The 23,548-nt window shown below is 44.9% G+C and overlaps 1 protein-coding gene across 3 annotated transcripts in view; it reads right to left on the bottom strand.

The window, feature by feature from the left end:
• Positions 1–439: 439 nt before the first annotated feature.
• LOC139534779 (F-box only protein 41-like) overlaps positions 440–23,548 on the bottom strand; it is a 74,447-nt gene continuing 51,338 nt past the window's right edge. For 2 of the 3 annotated variants that reach the window (XM_071334224.1, XM_071334225.1), the window contains exons 11-13: positions 3,411–3,569; positions 3,157–3,272; positions 440–1,263 (exon numbers count right to left, since the gene is read on the bottom strand). In XM_071334224.1, the coding sequence (XP_071190325.1) occupies positions 1,201–1,263; positions 3,157–3,272; positions 3,411–3,569 (338 nt within the window). In that variant the 3' untranslated portion in view covers positions 440–1,200. Of the gene's footprint in view, positions 1,264–3,156; positions 3,273–3,410; positions 3,570–3,591; positions 3,726–23,548 lie in introns of those variants that run through there. The other variant, XM_071334226.1, reaches the window with a different exon arrangement.

Raw genomic sequence — 23,548 nt, 5'->3', positions numbered from 1 at the left:
AGATCAGTTCTTTAAAGAGGACTGAGATCAGTTCTTTAAAGAGGACTGAGATCAGTTCTTTATAGAGGACTGAGATCAGTTCTTTAAAGAGGACTGAGATCAGTTCTTTATAGAGGACTGAGATCAGTTCTTTAAAGAGGACTGAGATCAGTTCTTTAAAGAGGACTGAGATCAGTTCTTTAAAGAGGACTGAGATCAGTTCTTTAAAGAGGACTGAGATCAGTTCTTTAAAGAGGACTGAGATCAGTTCTTTAAAGAGGACTGAGATCAGTTCTTTAAAGAGGACTGAGATCAGTTCTTTAAAGAGGACTGAGATCAGTTCTTTATAGAGGACTGAGATCAGTTCTTTAAAGAGGACTCAGATCAGTTCCTTATAGAGGACTGAGATCAGTTCTTTAAAGAGGACTGAGATCAGTTCTTTAAAGAGGACTGAGATCAGTTCTTTATAGAGGACTGAGATCAGTTCTTTATAGAGGACTGAGATCAGTTCTTTAAAGAGGACTGAGATCAGTTCTTTATAGAGGACTGAGATCAGTTCTTTAAAGAGGACTGAGATCAGTTCTTTAAAGAGGACTGAGATCAGTTCTTTATAGAGGACTGAGATCAGTTCTTTAAAGAGGACTCAGATCAGTTCTTTATAGAGGACTGAGATCAGTTCTTTAAAGAGGACTGAGATCAGTTCTTTAAAGAGGACTGAGATCAGTTCTTTATAGAGGACTGAGATCAGTTCTTTATAGAGGACTGAGATCAGTTCTTTAAAGAGGACTGAGATCAGTTCTTTATAGAGGACTGAGATCAGTTCTTTAAAGAGGACTGAGATCAGTTCTTTATAGAGGACTGAGATCAGTTCTTTATAGAGGACTGAGATCAGTTCTTTATAGAGGACTGAGATCAGTTCTTTAAAGAGGACTGAGATCAGTTCTTTAAAGAGGACTGAGATCAGTTCTTTATAGAGGACTGAGATCAGTTCTTTAAAGAGGACTGAGAGCCCAGCAGCTTCACAACTGACATCTGATGTGTCATCTTTCATGTCTGTGTGATTCCTATTGGCTGATTGATTCTTCTCTCCAGGATGCTGTATCTTCTGATTGGTTGGCAAATGTGTTGTTGAGGTCGCTTCCAGACTCGCTGATTGGCTGTGTGACTGACAGGTCAGTGAGATGTAGGAGGAGGATGAAGAAGACGAGGAAGAGGAGGAGGTCAAACGAAAACGTCAGCTTTGATCTGCAACACTTCAGACAGACCTGGTCTCTTCTTTAGGGCCTGTAGGAGACATCACATCATTTAGGTTGGAGTCATTTAAACTAGTTTTTAACCATTCCACAAATTTCTTGTTAACAAACTATAGTTTTGGCAAGTCGGTTAGGACATCTACTTTGTGCATGACACAAGTCATTTTTCCAACAATTGTTTACAGACAGATTATTTCACTTATAATTCACTGTATCACAATTCCAGTGGGTCAGAAGTTTACATACACTAAGTTGACTGTGCCTTTAAACAGCTTGGAAAATTCCAGAAAATTATGTCATGGCTTTAGAAGCTTCTGATAGGCTAATTGACATAATTTGAGTCAATTGGAGGTGTACCTGTGGATGTATTTCAAGGCCTACCTTCAAACTCAGTGCCTCTTTGCTTGACATGGGAAAATCAAAAGAAATCAGCCAAGACCTCAGAAAAACAATTGTAGACCTCCACAAGTCTGGTTCACCCTTAGGAGCAATTTCAAAACGACTGAAGGTACCACGGTCATCTGTACTAACAGTAGTAAGCAAGTATAAACACCATGGGACCACGCAGCCGTCATACCGCTCAGGAAGGAGACGCGTTCTGTCTCCTAGAGATGAACATACTTTGGTTCGAAAAGTGCAAATCAATCCCAGAACAACAGCAAAGGACTCTGTAAAGATGCTGGAGGAAACAGGCACAAAAGTATCTATATCCACAGTAAAACGAGTCCTATATCGACATAACCTGAAAGGCAGTTCAGCAAGGAAGAAGCCACTGCTCCAAACCCGCCATAAAAAAGCCAGACTACGGTTTGCAACTGCACATGGGGACAAAGATCGTACTTTTTGGAGAAATGTCCTCTGATCTGATGAAACATAATCTAACTGTTTGGCCATAATGACCATCGTTATGTTTGGAGGAAAAAGGGGGGGGCTTGCAAGCTGAAGAACACCATCCCAACCGTGAAGCACGGAGGTGGCAGCATCATGTTGTGGGGGTGCTTTGCTGCAGGAGGGACTGGTGCACTTCACAAAATAGATGGCATCATGAGGGAGGACAATTATGTGGATATATTGAAGCAACATCTCAAGACATCAGACAGAAGGTTAAAGCTTGGTCGCAAATGAGTCTTCCAAATGGACAATGACCCCAAGCATACTTCCAAAGTTGTGGCAAAATGGCTGAAGGACAACAAAGTCAAGGTATTGGAGTGGCCATCACAAAGCCCTGACCTCAATCCTATAGAAAATGTGTGGGCAGAACTGAAAAAGCGTGTGTGAGCAAGGAGGCCTACCAACCTGACTCAGTTGCACCAACTCTGTCAGGAGGAGTGGGCCAAAATTCACCCAACTCATTGTGGGAAGCTTGTGGAAGGCTACCCGAAATGTTTGACCCACGTTAAACAATTTAAAGGCAATGCTACCAAATACTAATTGAGTGTATGTAAACTTCTGACCCACTGGGAATGTGATGAAAGAAATAAAAGCTGAAATAAATCATTCTCTCTACTATTATTCTGACATTTCACATTCTTAAAATAAAATGGTGATCCTAACTGACCTAAGACAGGGAATTTTTACTTGGATTAAATGTCAGGAATTGTGAAAAACGGAGTTTAAATGTATTTTGTTAAGGTGTATGTAAACTTCCGACTTCAGGTGTATATACAGTATACAGTGTTGTGACTTCAACTGTGTTTACAGTATAGAGTGTTGTGACTTCAACTGTGTTTACAGTATGAGTGTTGTGACTTCAACTGTATTTACAGTATAGAGGGTTGTGACTTTAACTGTATATACAGTATAGAGGGTTGTGACTTCAACGGGCATCATTTGATACTACTGGAGATGACCTCTAGTGCTCTGGTCGAAGGTAGTGGATTTTAGGGAACAGGCTGCGTAAGTGAAGGGATAAAGGTTAATTTACCTGTAACGTGTTGACCATCTCATTGTACTGTCTCTTAGCTTCAGGACTGTCTGGCTCCTCAAAGTGGTCAGCTATGCCGATCTGCACTATGATGGACCTGAGGTTACAACATGCACCTGGAACATAGAGAGGATGGGGGGAGAGGTCACTACTGAGAAGGAAAAGTTGATATTTTGGGGTTTTAGAATCCTAGATTTGTTGAGGTCTATCAGGTGTAAAGATAAGGGGTCAGGGGTCAGAGGTCAGTAACTCACTGTTAAAGTGCAGCAGTGCTTCAGGTGTAACTGGAGTAGAGGTGAGTAGTAGAGTCTCTAGATTCTGTAGTCCTTCTATACACAGCTCTGCTGCCCCCTCCTGGCCCAACTCAGTAACACGCTCCAACTCCAACACCTGGAGACCCACACAGCTACGAACTACAGGGAGAGAGATACTTAGACTTGACAGAGACACAGAAACACAACAAAACTATTCCTAACCCACACAGGTACGAACTACAGGGAGAGAGATACTTGGACTTGACAGAGACACAGAAACACAACACAACTATTCCTAACCCACACAGCTACGAACTACAGGGAGAGAGATACTTGGACTTGACAGAGACACAACACAACTCTGATAGACAGAGACCCAACACAACTCTGATAGAGACCCAACACAACTCTGATAGAGACCCAACACAACTCTGATAGACAGAGACCCAACACAACTCTGATAGAGACCCAACACAACTCTGATAGAGAACCAACACAACTCTGATAGAGACCCAACACAACTCTGATAGAGACCCAACACAACTCTGATAGAGACCCAACACAACTCTGATAGAGACCCAACACAACTCTGATAGAGACCCAACACAACTCTGATAGAGACCCAACACAACTCTGATAGAGACCCAACACAACTCTGATAGAGAACCAACACAACTCTGATAGAGAACCAACACAACTCTGATAGAGAACCAACACAACTCTGATAGACAGAGACCCAACACAACTCTGATAGACAGAGACCCAACACAACTCTGATAGACAGAGACCCAACACAACTCTGATAGAGACCCAACACAACTCTGATAGAGACCCAACACAACTCTGATAGAGACCCAACACAACTCTGATAGAGACCCAACACAACTCTGATAGAGACCCAACACAACTCTGATAGAGACCCAACACAACTCTGATAGAGACCCAACACAACTCTGATAGAGACCCAACACAACTCTGACAGACAGAGACCCAACACAACTCTGATAGACAGAGACCCAACACAACTCTGATAGAGACCCAACACAACTCTGACAGAGACCCAACACAACTCTGATAGACAGAGACCCAACACAACTCTGATAGAGACCCAACACAACTCTGATAGAGACCCAACACAACTCTGATAGAGACCCAACACAACTCTGATAGACAGAGACCCAACACAACTCTGATAGAGACCCAACACAACTCTGATAGAGACCCACCACAACTCTGATAGAGACCCAACACAACTCTGATAGAGACCCAACACAACTCTGATAGAGACCCAACACAACTCTGATAGAGACCCAACACAACTCTGATAGAGAACCAACACAACTCTGATAGAGACCCAACACAACTCTGATAGAGACCCACCACAACTCTGATAGAGACCCAACACAACTCTGATAGAGACCCAACACAACTCTGATAGAGACCCAACACAACTCTGATAGACAGAGACCCAACACAACTCTGATAGAGACCCAACACAACTCTGATAGACAGAGACCCAACACAACTCTGACAGAGACCCAACACAACTCTGATAGAGACCCAACACAACTCTGATAGAGACCCAACACAACTCTGATAGAGACCCCCCACAACTCTGATAGAGACCCACCACAACTCTGATAGAGACCCAACACAACTCTGACAGAGACCCAACACAACTCTGATAGAGACCCAACACAACTCTGATAGAGACCCAACACAACTCTGATAGAGACCCAACACAACTCTGATAGAGACCCAACACAACTCTGGTAGAGACCCAACACAACTCTGATAGAGACCCAACACAACTCTGACAGACAGAGACCCAACACAACTCTGATAGAGACCCAACACAACTCTGATAGAGACCCAACACAACTCTGATAGAGACCCAACACAACTCTGATAGAGACCCAACACAACTCTGATAGAGACCCAACACAACTCTGATAGAGACCCAACACAACTCTGATAGAGACCCAACACAACTCTGGTAGAGACCCAACACAACTCTGATAGACAGAGACCCAACAAAACTCTGCTACAGACCCAACACAACTCTGATAGAGACCCAACACAACTCTGATAGAGACCCAACACAACTCTGATAGACAGAGACCCAACACAACTCTGATAGAGACCCAACACAACTCTGATAGAGACCCAACACAACTCTGATAGAGACCCAACACAACTCTGATAGAGACCCAACACAACTCTGATAGAGACACAACACAACTCTGATAGACAGAGACCCAACACAACTCTGATAGACAGAGACCCAACACAACTCTGATAGACAGAGACCAAACACAACTCTGATAGAGACCCAACACAACTCTGATAGAGACCCAACACAACTCTGATAGAGACCCAACACAACTCTGATAGAGACCCAACACAACTCTGATAGAGACCCAACACAACTCTGATAGAGACCCAACACAACTCTGATAGAGACCCAACACAACTCTGATAGAGACCCAACACAACTCTGATAGAGACCCAACACAACTCTGATAGACAGAGACCCAACAAAACTCTGCTACATACCCAACACAACTCTGATAGAGACCCAACACAACTCTGATAGAGACCCAACACAACTCTGATAGACAGAGACCCAACACAACTCTGATAGATAGAGACCCAACACAACTCTGATAGAGACCCAACACAACTCTGATAGAGACCCAACACAACTCGGATAGAGACCCAACACAACTCTGATAGAGACCCAACACAACTCTGATAGAGACCCAACACAACTCTGATAGAGACCCAACACAACTCTGATAGAGACCCAACACAACTCTGATAGAGACCCAACACAACTCTGATAGAGACCCAACACAACTCTGATAGAGACCCAACACAACTCTGATAGACAGAGACCCAACACAACTCTGATAGACAGAGACCCAACACAACTCTGATAGAGACCCAACACAACTCTGATAGACAGAGACCCAACACAACTCTGATAGAGACCCAACACAACTCTGATAGAGACCCAACACAACTCTGATAGACAGAGACCCAACACAACTCTGATAGAGACCCAACACAACTCTGATAGAGACCCAACACAACTCTGATAGACAGAGACCCAACACAACTCTGATAGACAGAGACCCAACACAACTCTGATAGACAGAGACCCAACACAACTCTGATAGACAGAGACCCAACACAACTCTGATAGAGACCCAACACAACTCTGATAGACAGAGACCCAACACAACTCTGATAGAGACCCAACACAACTCTGATAGAGACCCAACACAACTCTGATAGAGACCCAACACAACTCTGATAGAGACCCAACACAACTCTGATAGACAGAGACCCAACACAACTCTGACAGAGACCCAACACAACTCTGATAGAGACCCAACACAACTCTGATAGACAGAGACCCAACACAACTCTGACAGAGACCCAACAACTCTGATAGAGACCCAACACAACTCTGATAGAGACCCAACACAACTCTGATAGAGACCCAACACAACTCTGATAGAGACCCAACACAACTCTGATAGAGACCCAACACAACTCTGATAGACAGAGACCCAACACAACTCTGGTAGAGACCCAACACAACTCTGATAGACAGAGACCCAACAAAACTCTGCTACAGACCCAACACAACTCTGATAGAGACCCAACACAACTCTGATAGACAGAGACCCAACACAACTCTGATAGACAGAGACCCAACACAACTCTGATAGATAGAGACCCAACACAACTCTGATAGAGACCCAACACAACTCTGATAGAGACCCAACACAACTCTGATAGAGACCCAACACAACTCTGATAGAGACCCAACACAACTCTGATAGAGACCCAACACAACTCTGATAGAGACCCAACACAACTCTGATAGAGACCCAACACAACTCTGATAGAGACCCAACACAACTCTGATAGACAGAGACCCAACACAACTCTGATAGAGACCCAACACAACTCTGATAGAGACCCAACACAACTCTGATAGAGACCCAACACAACTCTGATAGAGACCCAACACAACTCTGATAGAGACCCAACACAACTCTGATAGAGACCCAACACAACTCTGATAGACAGAGACCCAACACAACTCTGATAGAGACCCAACACAACTCTGATAGAGACCCAACACAACTCTGATAGAGACCCAACACAACTCTGATAGAGACCCAACACAACTCTGATAGAGACACAACACAACTCTGATAGAGACCCAACACAACTCTGATAGACAGACCCAACACAACTCTGATAGAGACCCATCACAACTCTGATAGAGACCCAACACAACTCTGATAGACAGAGACCCAACACAACTCTGATAGAGACCCAACACAACTCTGATAGACAGAGACCCAACACAACTCTGATAGAGACCCAACACAACTCTGATAGAGACCCAACACAACTCTGATAGACAGAGACCCAACACAACTCTGACAGACAGAGACCCAACACAACTCTGATAGAGACCCAACACAACTCTGATAGAGACCCAACACAACTCTGATAGAGACCCAACACAACTCTGATAGAGACCCAACACAACTCTGACAGAGACCCAACACAACTCTGATAGACAGAGACCCAACACAACTCTGATAGACAGAGACCCAACACAACTCTGATAGAGACCCAACACAACTCTGATAGACAGAGACCCAACACAACTCTGATAGAGACCCAACACAACTCTGATAGAGACCCAACACAACTCTGATAGAGACCCAACACAACTCTGATAGAGACCCAACACAACTCTGATAGAGACCCAACACAACTCTGATAGAGACCCAACACAACTCTGATAGAGACCCAACACAACTCTGATAGACAGAGACCCAACACAACTCTGATAGAGACCCAACACAACTCTGATAGAGACCCAACACAACTCTGATAGAGACCCAACACAACTCTGATAGACAGAGACCCAACACAACTCTGATAGACAGAGACCCAACACAACTCTGATAGAGACCCAACACAACTCTGATAGAGACCCAACACAACTCTGATAGATAGAGACCCAACACAACTCTGATAGACAGAGAACCAACACAACTCTGATAGACAGAGACCCAACACAACTCTGATAGAGACCCAACACAACTCTGATAGAGACCCAACACAACTCTGATAGAGACCCAACACAACTCTGATAGAGACCCAACACAACTCTGATAGAGACCCAACACAACTCTGACAGAGACCCAACACAACTCTGATAGAGACCCAACACAACTCTGATAGAGACCCAACACAAATCTGATAGAGACCCAACACAACTCTGATAGAGACCCATCACAACTCTGATAGAGACCCAACACAACTCTGATAGACAGAGACCCAACACAACTCTGATAGAGACCCAACACAACTCTGATAGAGACCCAACACAACTCTGATAGACAGAGACCCAACACAACTCTGACAGACAGAGACCCAACACAACTCTGATAGAGACCCAACACAACTCTGATAGAGACCCAACACAACTCTGATAGAGACCCAACACAACTCTGATAGAGACCCAACACAACTCTGATAGAGACCTAACACAACTCTGACAGAGACCCAACACAACTCTGATAGACAGAGACCCAACACAACTCTGACAGAGACCCAACACAACTCTGATAGAGACCCAACACAACTCTGATAGACAGAGACCCAACACAACTCTGATAGAGACCCAACACAACTCTGATAGAGACCCAACACAACTCTGATAGAGACCCAACACAACTCTGATAGAGACCCAACACAACTCTGGTAGAGACCCAACACAACTCTGATAGACAGAGACCCAACACAACTCTGATAGAGACCCAACACAACTCTGATAGAGACCCAACACAACTCTGATAGAGACCCAACACAACTCTGATAGAGACCCAACACAACTCTGATAGAGACCCAACACAACTCTGATAGACAGAGACCCAACACAACTCTGATAGAGACCCAACACAACTCTGATAGAGACCCAACACAACTCTGATAGACAGAGACCCAACACAACTCTGATAGAGACCCAACACAACTCTGATAGAGACCCAACACAACTCTGATAGAGACCCAACACAACTCTGATAGAGACCCAACACAACTCTGATAGAGACCCAACACAACTCTGATAGAGACCCAACACAACTCTGATAGAGACCCAACACAACTCTGATAGAGACCCAACACAACTCTGATAGAGACCCAACACAACTCTGATAGAGACCCAACACAACTCTGATAGAGACCCAACACAACTCTGACAGAGACCCAACACAACTCTGATAGACAGAGACCCAACACAACTCTGATAGAGACCCAACACAACTCTGATAGAGACCCAACACAACTCTGATAGACAGAGACCCAACACAACTCTGATAGACAGAGACCCAACACAACTCTGATAGAGACCCAACACAACTCTGATAGAGACCCAACACAAATCTGATAGAGACCCAACACAACTCTGATAGAGACCCATCACAACTCTGATAGAGACCCAACACAACTCTGATAGACAGAGACCCAACACAACTCTGATAGAGACCCAACACAACTCTGATAGAGACCCAACACAACTCTGATAGACAGAGACCCAACACAACTCTGACAGACAGAGACCCAACACAACTCTGATAGAGACCCAACACAACTCTGATAGAGACCCAACACAACTCTGATAGAGACCCAACACAACTCTGATAGAGACCCAACACAACTCTGATAGAGACCCAACACAACTCTGACAGAGACCCAACACAACTCTGATAGACAGAGACCCAACACAACTCTGACAGAGACCCAACACAACTCTGATAGAGACCCAACACAACTCTGATAGACAGAGACCCAACACAACTCTGATAGAGACCCAACACAACTCTGATAGAGACCCAACACAACTCTGATAGAGACCCAACACAACTCTGATAGAGACCCAACACAACTCTGGTAGAGACCCAACACAACTCTGATAGACAGAGACCCTACACAACTCTGATAGAGACCCAACACAACTCTGATAGAGACCCAACACAACTCTGATAGAGACCCAACACAACTCTGATAGAGACCCAACACAACTCTGATAGAGACCCAACACAACTCTGATAGAGACCCAACACAACTCTGATAGACAGAGACCCAACACAACTCTGATAGAGACCCAACACAACTCTGATAGAGACCCAACACAACTCTGATAGAGACCCAACACAACTCTGATAGAGACCCAACACAACTCTGATAGAGACCCAACACAACTCTGATAGAGACCCAACACAACTCTGATAGAGACCCAACACAACTCTGATAGAGACCCAACACAACTCTGATAGAGACCCAACACAACTCTGATAGAGACCCAACACAACTCTGATAGAGACCCAACACAACTCTGATAGAGACCCAACACAACTCTGATAGAGACCCAACACAACTCTGACAGAGACCCAACACAACTCTGATAGACAGAGACCCAACACAACTCTGATAGAGACCCAACACAACTCTGATAGAGACCCAACACAACTCTGATAGACAGAGACCCAACACAACTCTGATAGACAGAGACCCAACACAACTCTGATAGAGACCCAACACAACTCTGATAGAGACCCAACACAACTCTGATAGAGACCCAACACAACTCTGATAGAGACCCAACACAAATCTGATAGAGACCCAACACAACTCTGATAGACAGAGACCCAACACAACTCTGGTAGAGACCCAACACAACTCTGATAGACAGAGACCCAACACAACTCTGATAGAGACCCAACACAACTCTGATAGAGACCCAACACAACTCTGATAGAGACCCAACACAACTCTGATAGAGACCCAACACAACTCTGATAGAGACCCAACACAACTCTGATAGAGACCCAACACAACTCTGATAGAGAACCAACACAACTCTGATAGAGACCCAACACAACTCTGATAGAGACCCAACACAACTCTGATAGATAGAGACCCAACACAACTCTGGTAGACAGAGACCCAACACAACTCTGATAGAGACCCAACACAACTCTGATAGAGACCCAACACAACTCTGATAGAGACCCAACACAACTCTGATAGAGACCCAACACAACTCTGATAGAGACCCAACACAACTCTGATAGAGACCCAACACAACTCTGATAGAGACCCAACACAACTCTGATAGAGACCCAACACAACTCTGATAGAGACCCAACACAACTCTGATAGAGACCCAACACAACTCTGATAGACAAAGACAAAACACAACTCTGATAGAGACCCAACACAACTCTGATAGAGACCCAACACAACTCTGATAGAGACCCAACACAACTCTGATAGAGACCCAACACAACTCTGATAGAGACCAACACAACTCTGATAGAGACCCAACACAACTCTGATAGAGACCCAACACAACTCTGATAGATAGAGACCCAACACAACTCTGATAGAGACCCAACACAACTCTGATAGAGACCCAACAACACTCTGATAGAGACCCAACACAACTCTGATAGAGACCCAACACAACTCTGATAGACAGAGACCCAACACAACTCTGATAGAGACCCAACACAACTCTGATAGACAGAGACCCAACACAACTCTGATAGAGACCCAACACAACTCTGATAGAGACCCAACACAACTCTGATAGAGACCCAACACAACTCTGAAAGAGACCCAACACAACTCTGATAGACAGAGACCCAACACAACTCTGATAGACAGAGAACCAACACAACTCTGATAGAGACCCAACACAACTCTGATAGAGACCCAACACAACTCTGATAGAGACCCAACACAACTCTGACAGAGACCCAACACAACTCTGACAGAGACCCAACACAACTCTGATAGAGACCCAACACAACTCTGATAGAGACCCAACACAACTCTGATAGAGACCCAACACAACTCTGATAGAGACCCAACACAACTCTGATAGACAGAGACCCAACACAACTCTGATAGAGACCCAACACAACTCTGATAGAGACCCAACACAACTCTGATAGAGACCCAACACAACTCTGACAGACAGAGACCCAACACAACTCTGACAGACAGAGACCCAACACAACTCTGATAGAGACCCAACACAACTCTGATAGAGACCCAACACAACTCTGATAGAGACCCAACACAACTCTGATAGAGACCCAACACAACTCTGATAGAGACCCAACACAACTCTGACAGAGACCCAACACAACTCTGATAGACAGAGACCCAACACAACTCTGATAGACAGAGACCCAACACAACTCTGATAGACAGAGACCCAACACAACTCTGATAGAGACCCAACACAACTCTGATAGAGACCCAACACAACTCTGATAGACAGAGACCCAACACAACTCTGATAGAGACCCAACACAACTCTGATAGAGACCCAACACAACTCTGATAGAGACCCAACACAACTCTGATAGAGACCCAACACAACTCTGGTAGAGACCCAACACAACTCTGATAGACAGAGACCCAACACAACTCTGATAGAGACCCAACACAACTCTGATAGAGACCCAACACAACTCTGATAGAGACCCAACACAACTCTGATAGAGACCCAACACAACTGTGATAGACAGAGACCCAACACAACTGTGATAGACAGAGACCCAACACAACTCTGATAGAGACCCAACACAACTCTGATAGAGACCCAACACAACTCTGATAGAGACCCAACACAACTCTAATAGAGACCCAACACAACTCTGATAGAGACCCAACACAACTCTGATAGAGACCCAACACAACTCTGATAGAGACCCAACACAACTCTGATAGAGACCCAACACAACTTTGATAGAGACCCAACACAACTCTGATAGAGACCCAACACAACTCTGATAGAGACCCAACACAACTCTGATAGAGACCCAACACAACTCTGATAGAGACCCAACACAACTCTGATAGAGACCCAACACAACTCTGACAGAGACCCAACACAACTCTGATAGACAGAGACCCAACACAACTCTGATAGACAGAGACCCAACACAACTCTGATAGAGACCCAACACAACTCTGATAGAGACCCAACACAACTCTGATAGAGACCCAACACAACTCTGATAGACAGAGACCCAACACAACTCTGATAGAGACCCAACACAACTCTGATAGAGACCCAACACAACTCTGATAGAGACCCAACACAACTCTGATAGAGACCCAACACAAATCTGATAGAGACCCAACACAACTCTGATAGACAGAGACCCAACACAACTCTGGTAGAGACACAACACAACTCTGATAGAGACCCAACACAACTCTGATAGACAGAGACCCAACACAACTCTGATAGAGACCCAACACAACTCTGATAGAGACCCAACACAACTCTGATAGAGACCCAACACAACTCTGATAGAGACCCAACACAACTCTGATAGACAGAGACCCAACACAACTCTGATAGACAGAGACCCAACACAACTCTGATAGAGAACCAACACAACTCTGATAGAGACCCAACACAACTCTGATAGAGACCCAACACAACTCTGATAGATAGAGACCCAACACAACTCTGATAGACAGAGACCCAACACAACTCTGATAGAGACCCAACACAACTCTGATAGAGACCCAACACAACTCTGATAGAGACCCAACACAACTCTGATAGAGACCCAACACAACTCTGATAGACAAAGACAAAACACAACTCTGATAGAGACCCAACACAACTCTGATAGAGACCCAACACAACTCTGATAGAGACCCAACACAACTCTGATAGAGACCCAACACAACTCTGATAGAGACCCAACACAACTCTGATAGAGACCCAACACAACTCTGATAGAGACCCAACACAACTCTGATAGAGACCCAACACAACTCTGATAGATAGAGACCCAACACAACTCTGATAGAGACCCAACACAACTCTGATAGAGACGCAACACAACTCTGATAGACAGAGACCCAACACAACTCTGATAGAGACCCAACACAACTCTGATAGAGACCCACCACAACTCTGATAGAGACCCAACACAACTCTGATAGACAGACCCAACACAACTCTGATAGACAGACCCAACACAACTCTGATAGAGACCCAACACAACTCTGATAGAGACCCAACACAACTCTGATAGAGACCCAACACAACTCTGATAGAGACCCAACACAACTCTGATAGAGACCCAACACAACTCTGATAGAGACCCAACACAACTCTGATAGAGACCCAACACAACTCTGACAGAGACCCAACACAACTCTGATAGACAGAGACCCAACACACCTCTGAAAGAGACCCAACACAACTCTGATAGAGACCCAACACAACTCTGATAGACAGAGACCCAACACAACTCTGATAGACAGAGACCCAACACAACTCTGATAGAGACCCAACACAACTCTGATAGAGACCCACCACAACTCTGATAGACAGAGACCCAACACAACTCTGATAGAGACCCAACACAACTCTGATAGAGACCCAACACAACTCTGATTGACAGAGACCCAACACAACTCTGATAGACAGAGACCCAACACAACTCTGATAGAGACCCAACACAACTCTGATAGAGACCCAACACAACTCTGATAGAGACCCAACACAACTCTGATAGAGACCCAACACAACTCTGATAGAGACCCAACACAACTCTGATAGAGACCCAACACAACTCTGGTAGAGACCCAACACAACTCTGATAGACAGAGACCTAACACAACTCTGATAGAGACCCAACACAACTCTGATAGAGACCCAACACAACTCTGATAGAGACCCAACACAACTCTGATAGACAGAGACCCAACACAACTCTGATAGAGACCCAACACAACTCTGATAGAGACCCAACACAACTCTGATAGAGACCCAACACAACTCTGATAGAGACCCAACACAACTCTGATAGAGACCCAACACAACTCTGATAGAGACCCAACACAACTCTGGTAGAGACCCAACACAACTCTGATAGACAGAGACCTAACACAACTCTGATAGAGACCCAACACAACTCTGATAGAGACCCAACACAACTCTGATAGAGACCCAACACAACTCTGATAGAGACCCAACACAACTCTGATAGAGACCCAACACAACTCTGATCGAGACCCAACACAACTCTGATAGAGACCCAACACAACTCTGATAGAGACCCAACACAACTCTGATAGAGACCCAACACAACTCTGATAGAGACCCAACACAACTCTGATAGAGACCCAACACAACTCTGATAGAGACCCAACACAACTCTGACAGAGACCCAACACAACTCTGATAGACAGAGACCCAACACAACTCTGATAGAGACCCAACACAACTCTGACAGAGACCCAACACAACTCTGATAGACAGAGACCCAACACAACTCTGATAGAGACCCAACACAACTCTGATAGACAGAGACCCAACACAACTCTGATAGAGACCCAACACAACTCTGATAGAGACCCAACACAACTCTGATAGAGACCCAACACAACTCTGATAGAGACCCAACACAACTCTGATAGAGACCAACACAACTCTGATAGAGACCCAACACAACTCTGATAGAGACCCAACACAACTCTGATAGATAGAGACCCAACACAACTCTGATAGAGACCCAACACAACTCTGATAGACAGAGACCCAACACAACTCTGATAGAGACCCAACATAACTCTGATAGAGACCCAACACAACTCTGATAGAGACCCAACACAACTCTGACAGACAGAGACCCAACACAACTCTGATAGAGACGCAACACAACTCTGATAGAGACCCAACACAACTCTGATAGAGACCCAACACAACTCTGATAGAGACCCAACACAACTCTGATAGAGACCCAACACAACTCTGACAGAGACCCAACACAACTCTGATAGACAGAGACCCAACACAACTCTGATAGACAGAGACCCAACACAACTCTGATAGACAGAGACCCAACACAACTCTGATAGAGACCCAACACAACTCTGATAGAGACCCAACACAACTCTGATAGACAGAGACCCAACACAACTCTGATAGAGACCCAACACAACTCTGATAGAGACCCAACACAACTCTGATAGAGACCCAACACAACTCTGATAGAGACCCAACACAACTCTGGTAGAGACCCAACACAACTCTGATAGACAGAGACCCAACACAACTCTGATAGAGACCCAACACAACTCTGATAGAGACCCAACACAACTCTGATAGAGACCCAACACAACTCTGATAGAGACCCAACACAACTGTGATAGACAGAGACCCAACACAACTGTGATAGACAGAGACCCAACACAACTCTGATAGAGACCCAACACAACTCTGATAGAGACCCAACACAACTCTGATAGAGACCCAACACAACTCTAATAGAGACCCAACACAACTCTGATAGAGACCCAACACAACTCTGATAGAGACCCAACACAACTCTGATAGAGACCCAACACAACTCTGATAGAGACCCAACACAACTTTGATAGAGACCCAACACAACTCTGATAGAGACCCAACACAACTCTGATAGAGACCCAACACAACTCTGATAGAGACCCAACACAACTCTGATAGAGACCCAACACAACTCTGATAGAGACCCAACACAACTCTGACAGAGACCCAACACAACTCTGATAGACAGAGACCCAACACAACTCTGATAGACAGAGACCCAACACAACTCTGATAGAGACCCAACACAACTCTGATAGAGACCCAACACAACTCTGATAGAGACCCAACACAACTCTGATAGACAGAGACCCAACACAACTCTGATAGAGACCCAACACAACTCTGATAGAGACCCAACACAACTCTGATAGAGACCCAACACAACTCTGATAGAGACCCAACACAAATCTGATAGAGACCCAACACAACTCTGATAGACAGAGACCCAACACAACTCTGGTAGAGACACAACACAACTCTGATAGAGACCCAACACAACTCTGATAGACAGAGACCCAACACAACTCTGATAGAGACCCAACACAACTCTGATAGAGACCCAACACAACTCTGATAGAGACCCAACACAACTCTGATAGAGACCCAACACAACTCTGATAGACAGAGACCCAACACAACTCTGATAGACAGAGACCCAACACAACTCTGATAGAGAACCAACACAACTCTGATAGAGACCCAACACAACTCTGATAGAGACCCAACACAACTCTGATAGATAGAGACCCAACACAACTCTGATAGACAGAGACCCAACACAACTCTGATAGAGACCCAACACAACTCTGATAGAGACCCAACACAACTCTGATAGAGACCCAACACAACTCTGATAGAGACCCAACACAACTCTGATAGACAAAGACAAAACACAACTCTGATAGAGACCCAACACAACTCTGATAGAGACCCAACACAACTCTGATAGAGACCCAACACAACTCTGATAGAGACCCAACACAACTCTGATAGAGACCCAACACAACTCTGATAGAGACCCAACACAACTCTGATAGAGACCCAACACAACTCTGATAGAGACCCAACACAACTCTGATAGATAGAGACCCAACACAACTCTGATAGAGACCCAACACAACTCTGATAGAGACGCAACACAACTCTGATAGACAGAGACCCAACACAACTCTGATAGAGACCCAACACAACTCTGATAGAGACCCACCACAACTCTGATAGAGACCCAACACAACTCTGATAGACAGACCCAACACAACTCTGATAGACAGACCCAACACAACTCTGATAGAGACCCAACACAACTCTGATAGAGACCCAACACAACTCTGATAGAGACCCAACACAACTCTGATAGAGACCCAACACAACTCTGATAGAGACCCAACACAACTCTGATAGAGACCCAACACAACTCTGATAGAGACCCAACACAACTCTGACAGAGACCCAACACAACTCTGATAGACAGAGACCCAACACACCTCTGAAAGAGACCCAACACAACTCTGATAGAGACCCAACACAACTCTGATAGACAGAGACCCAACACAACTCTGATAGACAGAGACCCAACACAACTCTGATAGAGACCCAACACAACTCTGATAGAGACCCACCACAACTCTGATAGACAGAGACCCAACACAACTCTGATAGAGACCCAACACAACTCTGATAGAGACCCAACACAACTCTGATTGACAGAGACCCAACACAACTCTGATAGACAGAGACCCAACACAACTCTGATAGAGACCCAACACAACTCTGATAGAGACCCAACACAACTCTGATAGAGACCCAACACAACTCTGATAGAGACCCAACACAACTCTGATAGAGACCCAACACAACTCTGATAGAGACCCAACACAACTCTGGTAGAGACCCAACACAACTCTGATAGACAGAGACCTAACACAACTCTGATAGAGACCCAACACAACTCTGATAGAGACCCAACACAACTCTGATAGAGACCCAACACAACTCTGATAGACAGAGACCCAACACAACTCTGATAGAGACCCAACACAACTCTGATAGAGACCCAACACAACTCTGATAGAGACCCAACACAACTCTGATAGAGACCCAACACAACTCTGATAGAGACCCAACACAACTCTGATAGAGACCCAACACAACTCTGGTAGAGACCCAACACAACTCTGATAGACAGAGACCTAACACAACTCTGATAGAGACCCAACACAACTCTGATAGAGACCCAACACAACTCTGATAGAGACCCAACACAACTCTGATAGAGACCCAACACAACTCTGATAGAGACCCAACACAACTCTGATCGAGACCCAACACAACTCTGATAGAGACCCAACACAACTCTGATAGAGACCCAACACAACTCTGATAGAGACCCAACACAACTCTGATAGAGACCCAACACAACTCTGATAGAGACCCAACACAACTCTGATAGAGACCCAACACAACTCTGACAGAGACCCAACACAACTCTGATAGACAGAGACCCAACACAACTCTGATAGAGACCCAACACAACTCTGACAGAGACCCAACACAACTCTGATAGACAGAGACCCAACACAACTCTGATAGAGACCCAACACAACTCTGATAGACAGAGACCCAACACAACTCTGATAGAGACCCAACACAACTCTGATAGAGACCCAACACAACTCTGATAGAGACCCAACACAACTCTGATAGAGACCCAACACAACTCTGATAGAGACCAACACAACTCTGATAGAGACCCAACACAACTCTGATAGAGACCCAACACAACTCTGATAGATAGAGACCCAACACAACTCTGATAGAGACCCAACACAACTCTGATAGACAGAGACCCAACACAACTCTGATAGAGACCCAACATAACTCTGATAGAGACCCAACACAACTCTGATAGAGACCCAACACAACTCTGATAGACAGAGACCCAACACAACTCTGATAGAGACGCAACACAACTCTGATAGAGACCCAACACAACTCTGATAGAGACCCAACACAACTCTGATAGAGACCCAACACAACTCTGATAGAGACCCAACATAACTCTGATAGAGACCCAACACAACTCTGATAGAGACCCAACACAACTCTGATAGAGACCCAACACAACTCTGATAGAGAACCAACACAACTCTGATAGAGACCCAACACAACTCTGATAGAGACCCAACACAACTCTGATAGAGACCCAACACAACTCTGATAGAGACCCAACACAACTCTGATAGAGACCCAACACAACTCTGATAGAGACCCAACACAACTCTGATAGAGACCCAACACAACTCTGATAGAGACCCAACACAACTCTGATAGAGACCCAACACAACTCTGATAGAGACCCAACACAACTCTGATAGAGACCCAACACAACTCTGATAGAGACCCAACACAACTCTGATAGAGACCCAACACAACTCTGGTAGAGACCCAACACAACTCCGATAGAGACCCAACACAACTCTGATAGACAGAGACCCAACACAACTCTGATAGAGACCCAACACAACTCTGATAGACAGAGACCCAACACAACTCTGATAGATAGAGACCCAACACAACTCTGATAGAGACCCAACACAACTCTGATAGAGACCCAACACAACTCTGATAGACAGAGACCCAACACAACTCTGATAGAGACCCAACACAACTCTGATAGAGACCCAACACAACTCTGATAGAGACCCAACACAACTCTGATAGAGACCCAACACAACTCTGATAGAGACCCAACACAACTCTGATAGAGACCCAACACAACTCTGATAGAGACCCAACACAACTCTGATAGAGACCCAACACAACTCTGATAGAGACCCAACACAACTCTGATAGAGACCCAACACAACTCTGATAGATAGAGACCCAACACAACTCTGATAGACAGAGACCCAACACAACTCTGATAGAGACCCAACACAACTCTGATAGACAGAGACCCAACACAACTCTGATAGAGACCCAACACAACTCTGATAGACAGAGACCCAACACAACTCTGATAGAGACCCAACACAACTCTGATAGAGACCCAACACAACTCTGATAGAGACCCAACACAACTCTGATAGAGACGCAACACAACTCTGATAGAGACGCAACACAACTCTGATAGACAGAGACCCAACACAACTCTGATAGAGACCCAACACAACTCTGATAGAGAACCAACACAACTCTGATAGAGAACCAACACAACTCTGATAGAGACCAACACAACTCTGATAGAGACCCAAAACAACTCTGATAGAGACCCAACACAACTCTGATAGATAGAGACCCAACACAACTCTGATAGACAGAGACCCAACACAACTCTGATAGAGACCCAACACAACTCTGATAGAGACGCAACACAACTCTGATAGAGACCCAACACAACTCTGATAGAGACCCAACACAACTCTGATAGAGACCCAACACAACTCTGATAGAGACCCAACACAACTCTGATAGAGACCCAACACAACTCTGATAGAGACCCAACACAACTCTGATAGAGACCCAACACAACTCTGATAGAGACCCAACACAACTCTGATAGAGAACCAACACAACTCTGATAGAGACCCAACACAACTCTGATAGAGACCCAACACAACTCTGATAGAGACCCAACACAACTCTGATAGAGACCCAACACAACTCTGATAGACAGAGACCCAACACAACTCTGATAGACAGAGACCCAACACAACTCTGATAGAGACCCAACACAACTCTGATAGAGACCCAACACAACTCTGATAGAGACCCAACACAACTCTGATAGACAGACCCAACACAACTCTGATAGAGACCCAACATAACTCTGATAGAGACCCAACACAACTCTGATAGAGACCCAACACAACTCTGATAGAGACCCAACACAACTCTGATAGAGAACCAACACAACTCTGATAGAGACCCAACACAACTCTGATAGAGACCCAACACAACTCTGATAGAGACCCAACACAACTCTGATAGAGACCCAACATAACTCTGATAGAGACCCAACACAACTCTGATAGAGACCCAACACAACTCTGATAGAGACCCAACACAACTCTGATAGAGAACCAACACAACTCTGATAGAGACCCAACACAACTCTGATAGAGACCCAACACAACTCTGATAGAGACCCAACACAACTCTGATAGAGACCCAACACAACTCTGATAGAGACCCAACACAACTCTGATAGAGACCCAACACAACTCTGATAGAGACCCAACACAACTCTGATAGAGACCCAACACAACTCTGATAGAGACCCAACACAACTCTGATAGAGACCCAACACAACTCTGATAGAGACCCAACACAACTCTGATAGAGACCCAACACAACTCTGGTAGAGACCCAACACAACTCTGATAGAGACCCAACACAACTCTGATAGACAGAGACCCAACACAACTCTGATAGAGACCCAACACAACTCTGATTGACAGAGACCCAACACAACTCTGATAGATAGAGACCCAACACAACTCTGATAGAGACCCAACACAACTCTGATAGAGACCCAACACAACTCTGATAGACAGAGACCCAACACAACTCTGATAGAGACCCAACACAACTCTGATAGAGACCCAACACAACTCTGATAGAGACCCAACACAACTCTGATAGAGACCCAACACAACTCTGATAGAGACCCAACACAACTCTGATAGAGACCCAACACAACTCTGATAGAGACCCAACACAACTCTGATAGAGACCCAACACAACTCTGATAGAGACCCAACACAACTCTGATAGAGACCCAACACAACTCTGATAGATAGAGACCCAACACAACTCTGATAGACAGAGACCCAACACAACTCTGATAGAGACCCAACACAACTCTGATAGACAGAGACCCAACACAACTCTGATAGAGACCCAACACAACTCTGATAGACAGAGACCCAACACAACTCTGATAGAGACCCAACACAACTCTGATAGAGACCCAACACAACTCTGATAGAGACCCAACACAACTCTGATAGAGACGCAACACAACTCTGATAGAGACGCAACACAACTCTGATAGACAGAGACCCAACACAACTCTGATAGAGACCCAACACAACTCTGATAGAGACCCAACACAACTCTGATAGAGACCCAACACAACTCTGATAGAGACCCAACACAACTCTGATAGAGACCAACACAACTCTGATAGAGACCCAACACAACTCTGATAGAGACCCAACACAACTCTGATAGATAGAGACCCAACACAACTCTGATAGACAGAGACCCAACACAACTCTGATAGAGACCCAACACAACTCTGATAGAGACGCAACACAACTCTGATAGAGACCCAACACAACTCTGATAGAGACCCAACACAACTCTGATAGAGACCCAACACAACTCTGATAGAGACCCAACACAACTCTGATAGAGACCCAACACAACTCTGATAGAGACCCAACACAACTCTGATAGAGACCCAACACAACTCTGATAGAGAACCAACACAACTCTGATAGAGACCCAACACAACTCTGATAGAGACCCAACACAACTCTGATAGAGACCCAACACAACTCTGATAGAGACCCAACACAACTCTGATAGACAGAGACCAAACACAACTCTGATAGACAGAGACCCAACACAACTCTGA

The sequence above is a fragment of the Salvelinus alpinus genome, chromosome 11, assembly GCF_045679555.1.
Source record: "Salvelinus alpinus chromosome 11, SLU_Salpinus.1, whole genome shotgun sequence".
In the NCBI taxonomy this organism is placed as follows: domain Eukaryota; kingdom Metazoa; phylum Chordata; class Actinopteri; order Salmoniformes; family Salmonidae; genus Salvelinus; species Salvelinus alpinus.
The sequence above is the reverse complement of the archived record's forward strand: the minus strand, read 5'-3'. Positions and strand labels throughout refer to the sequence as shown.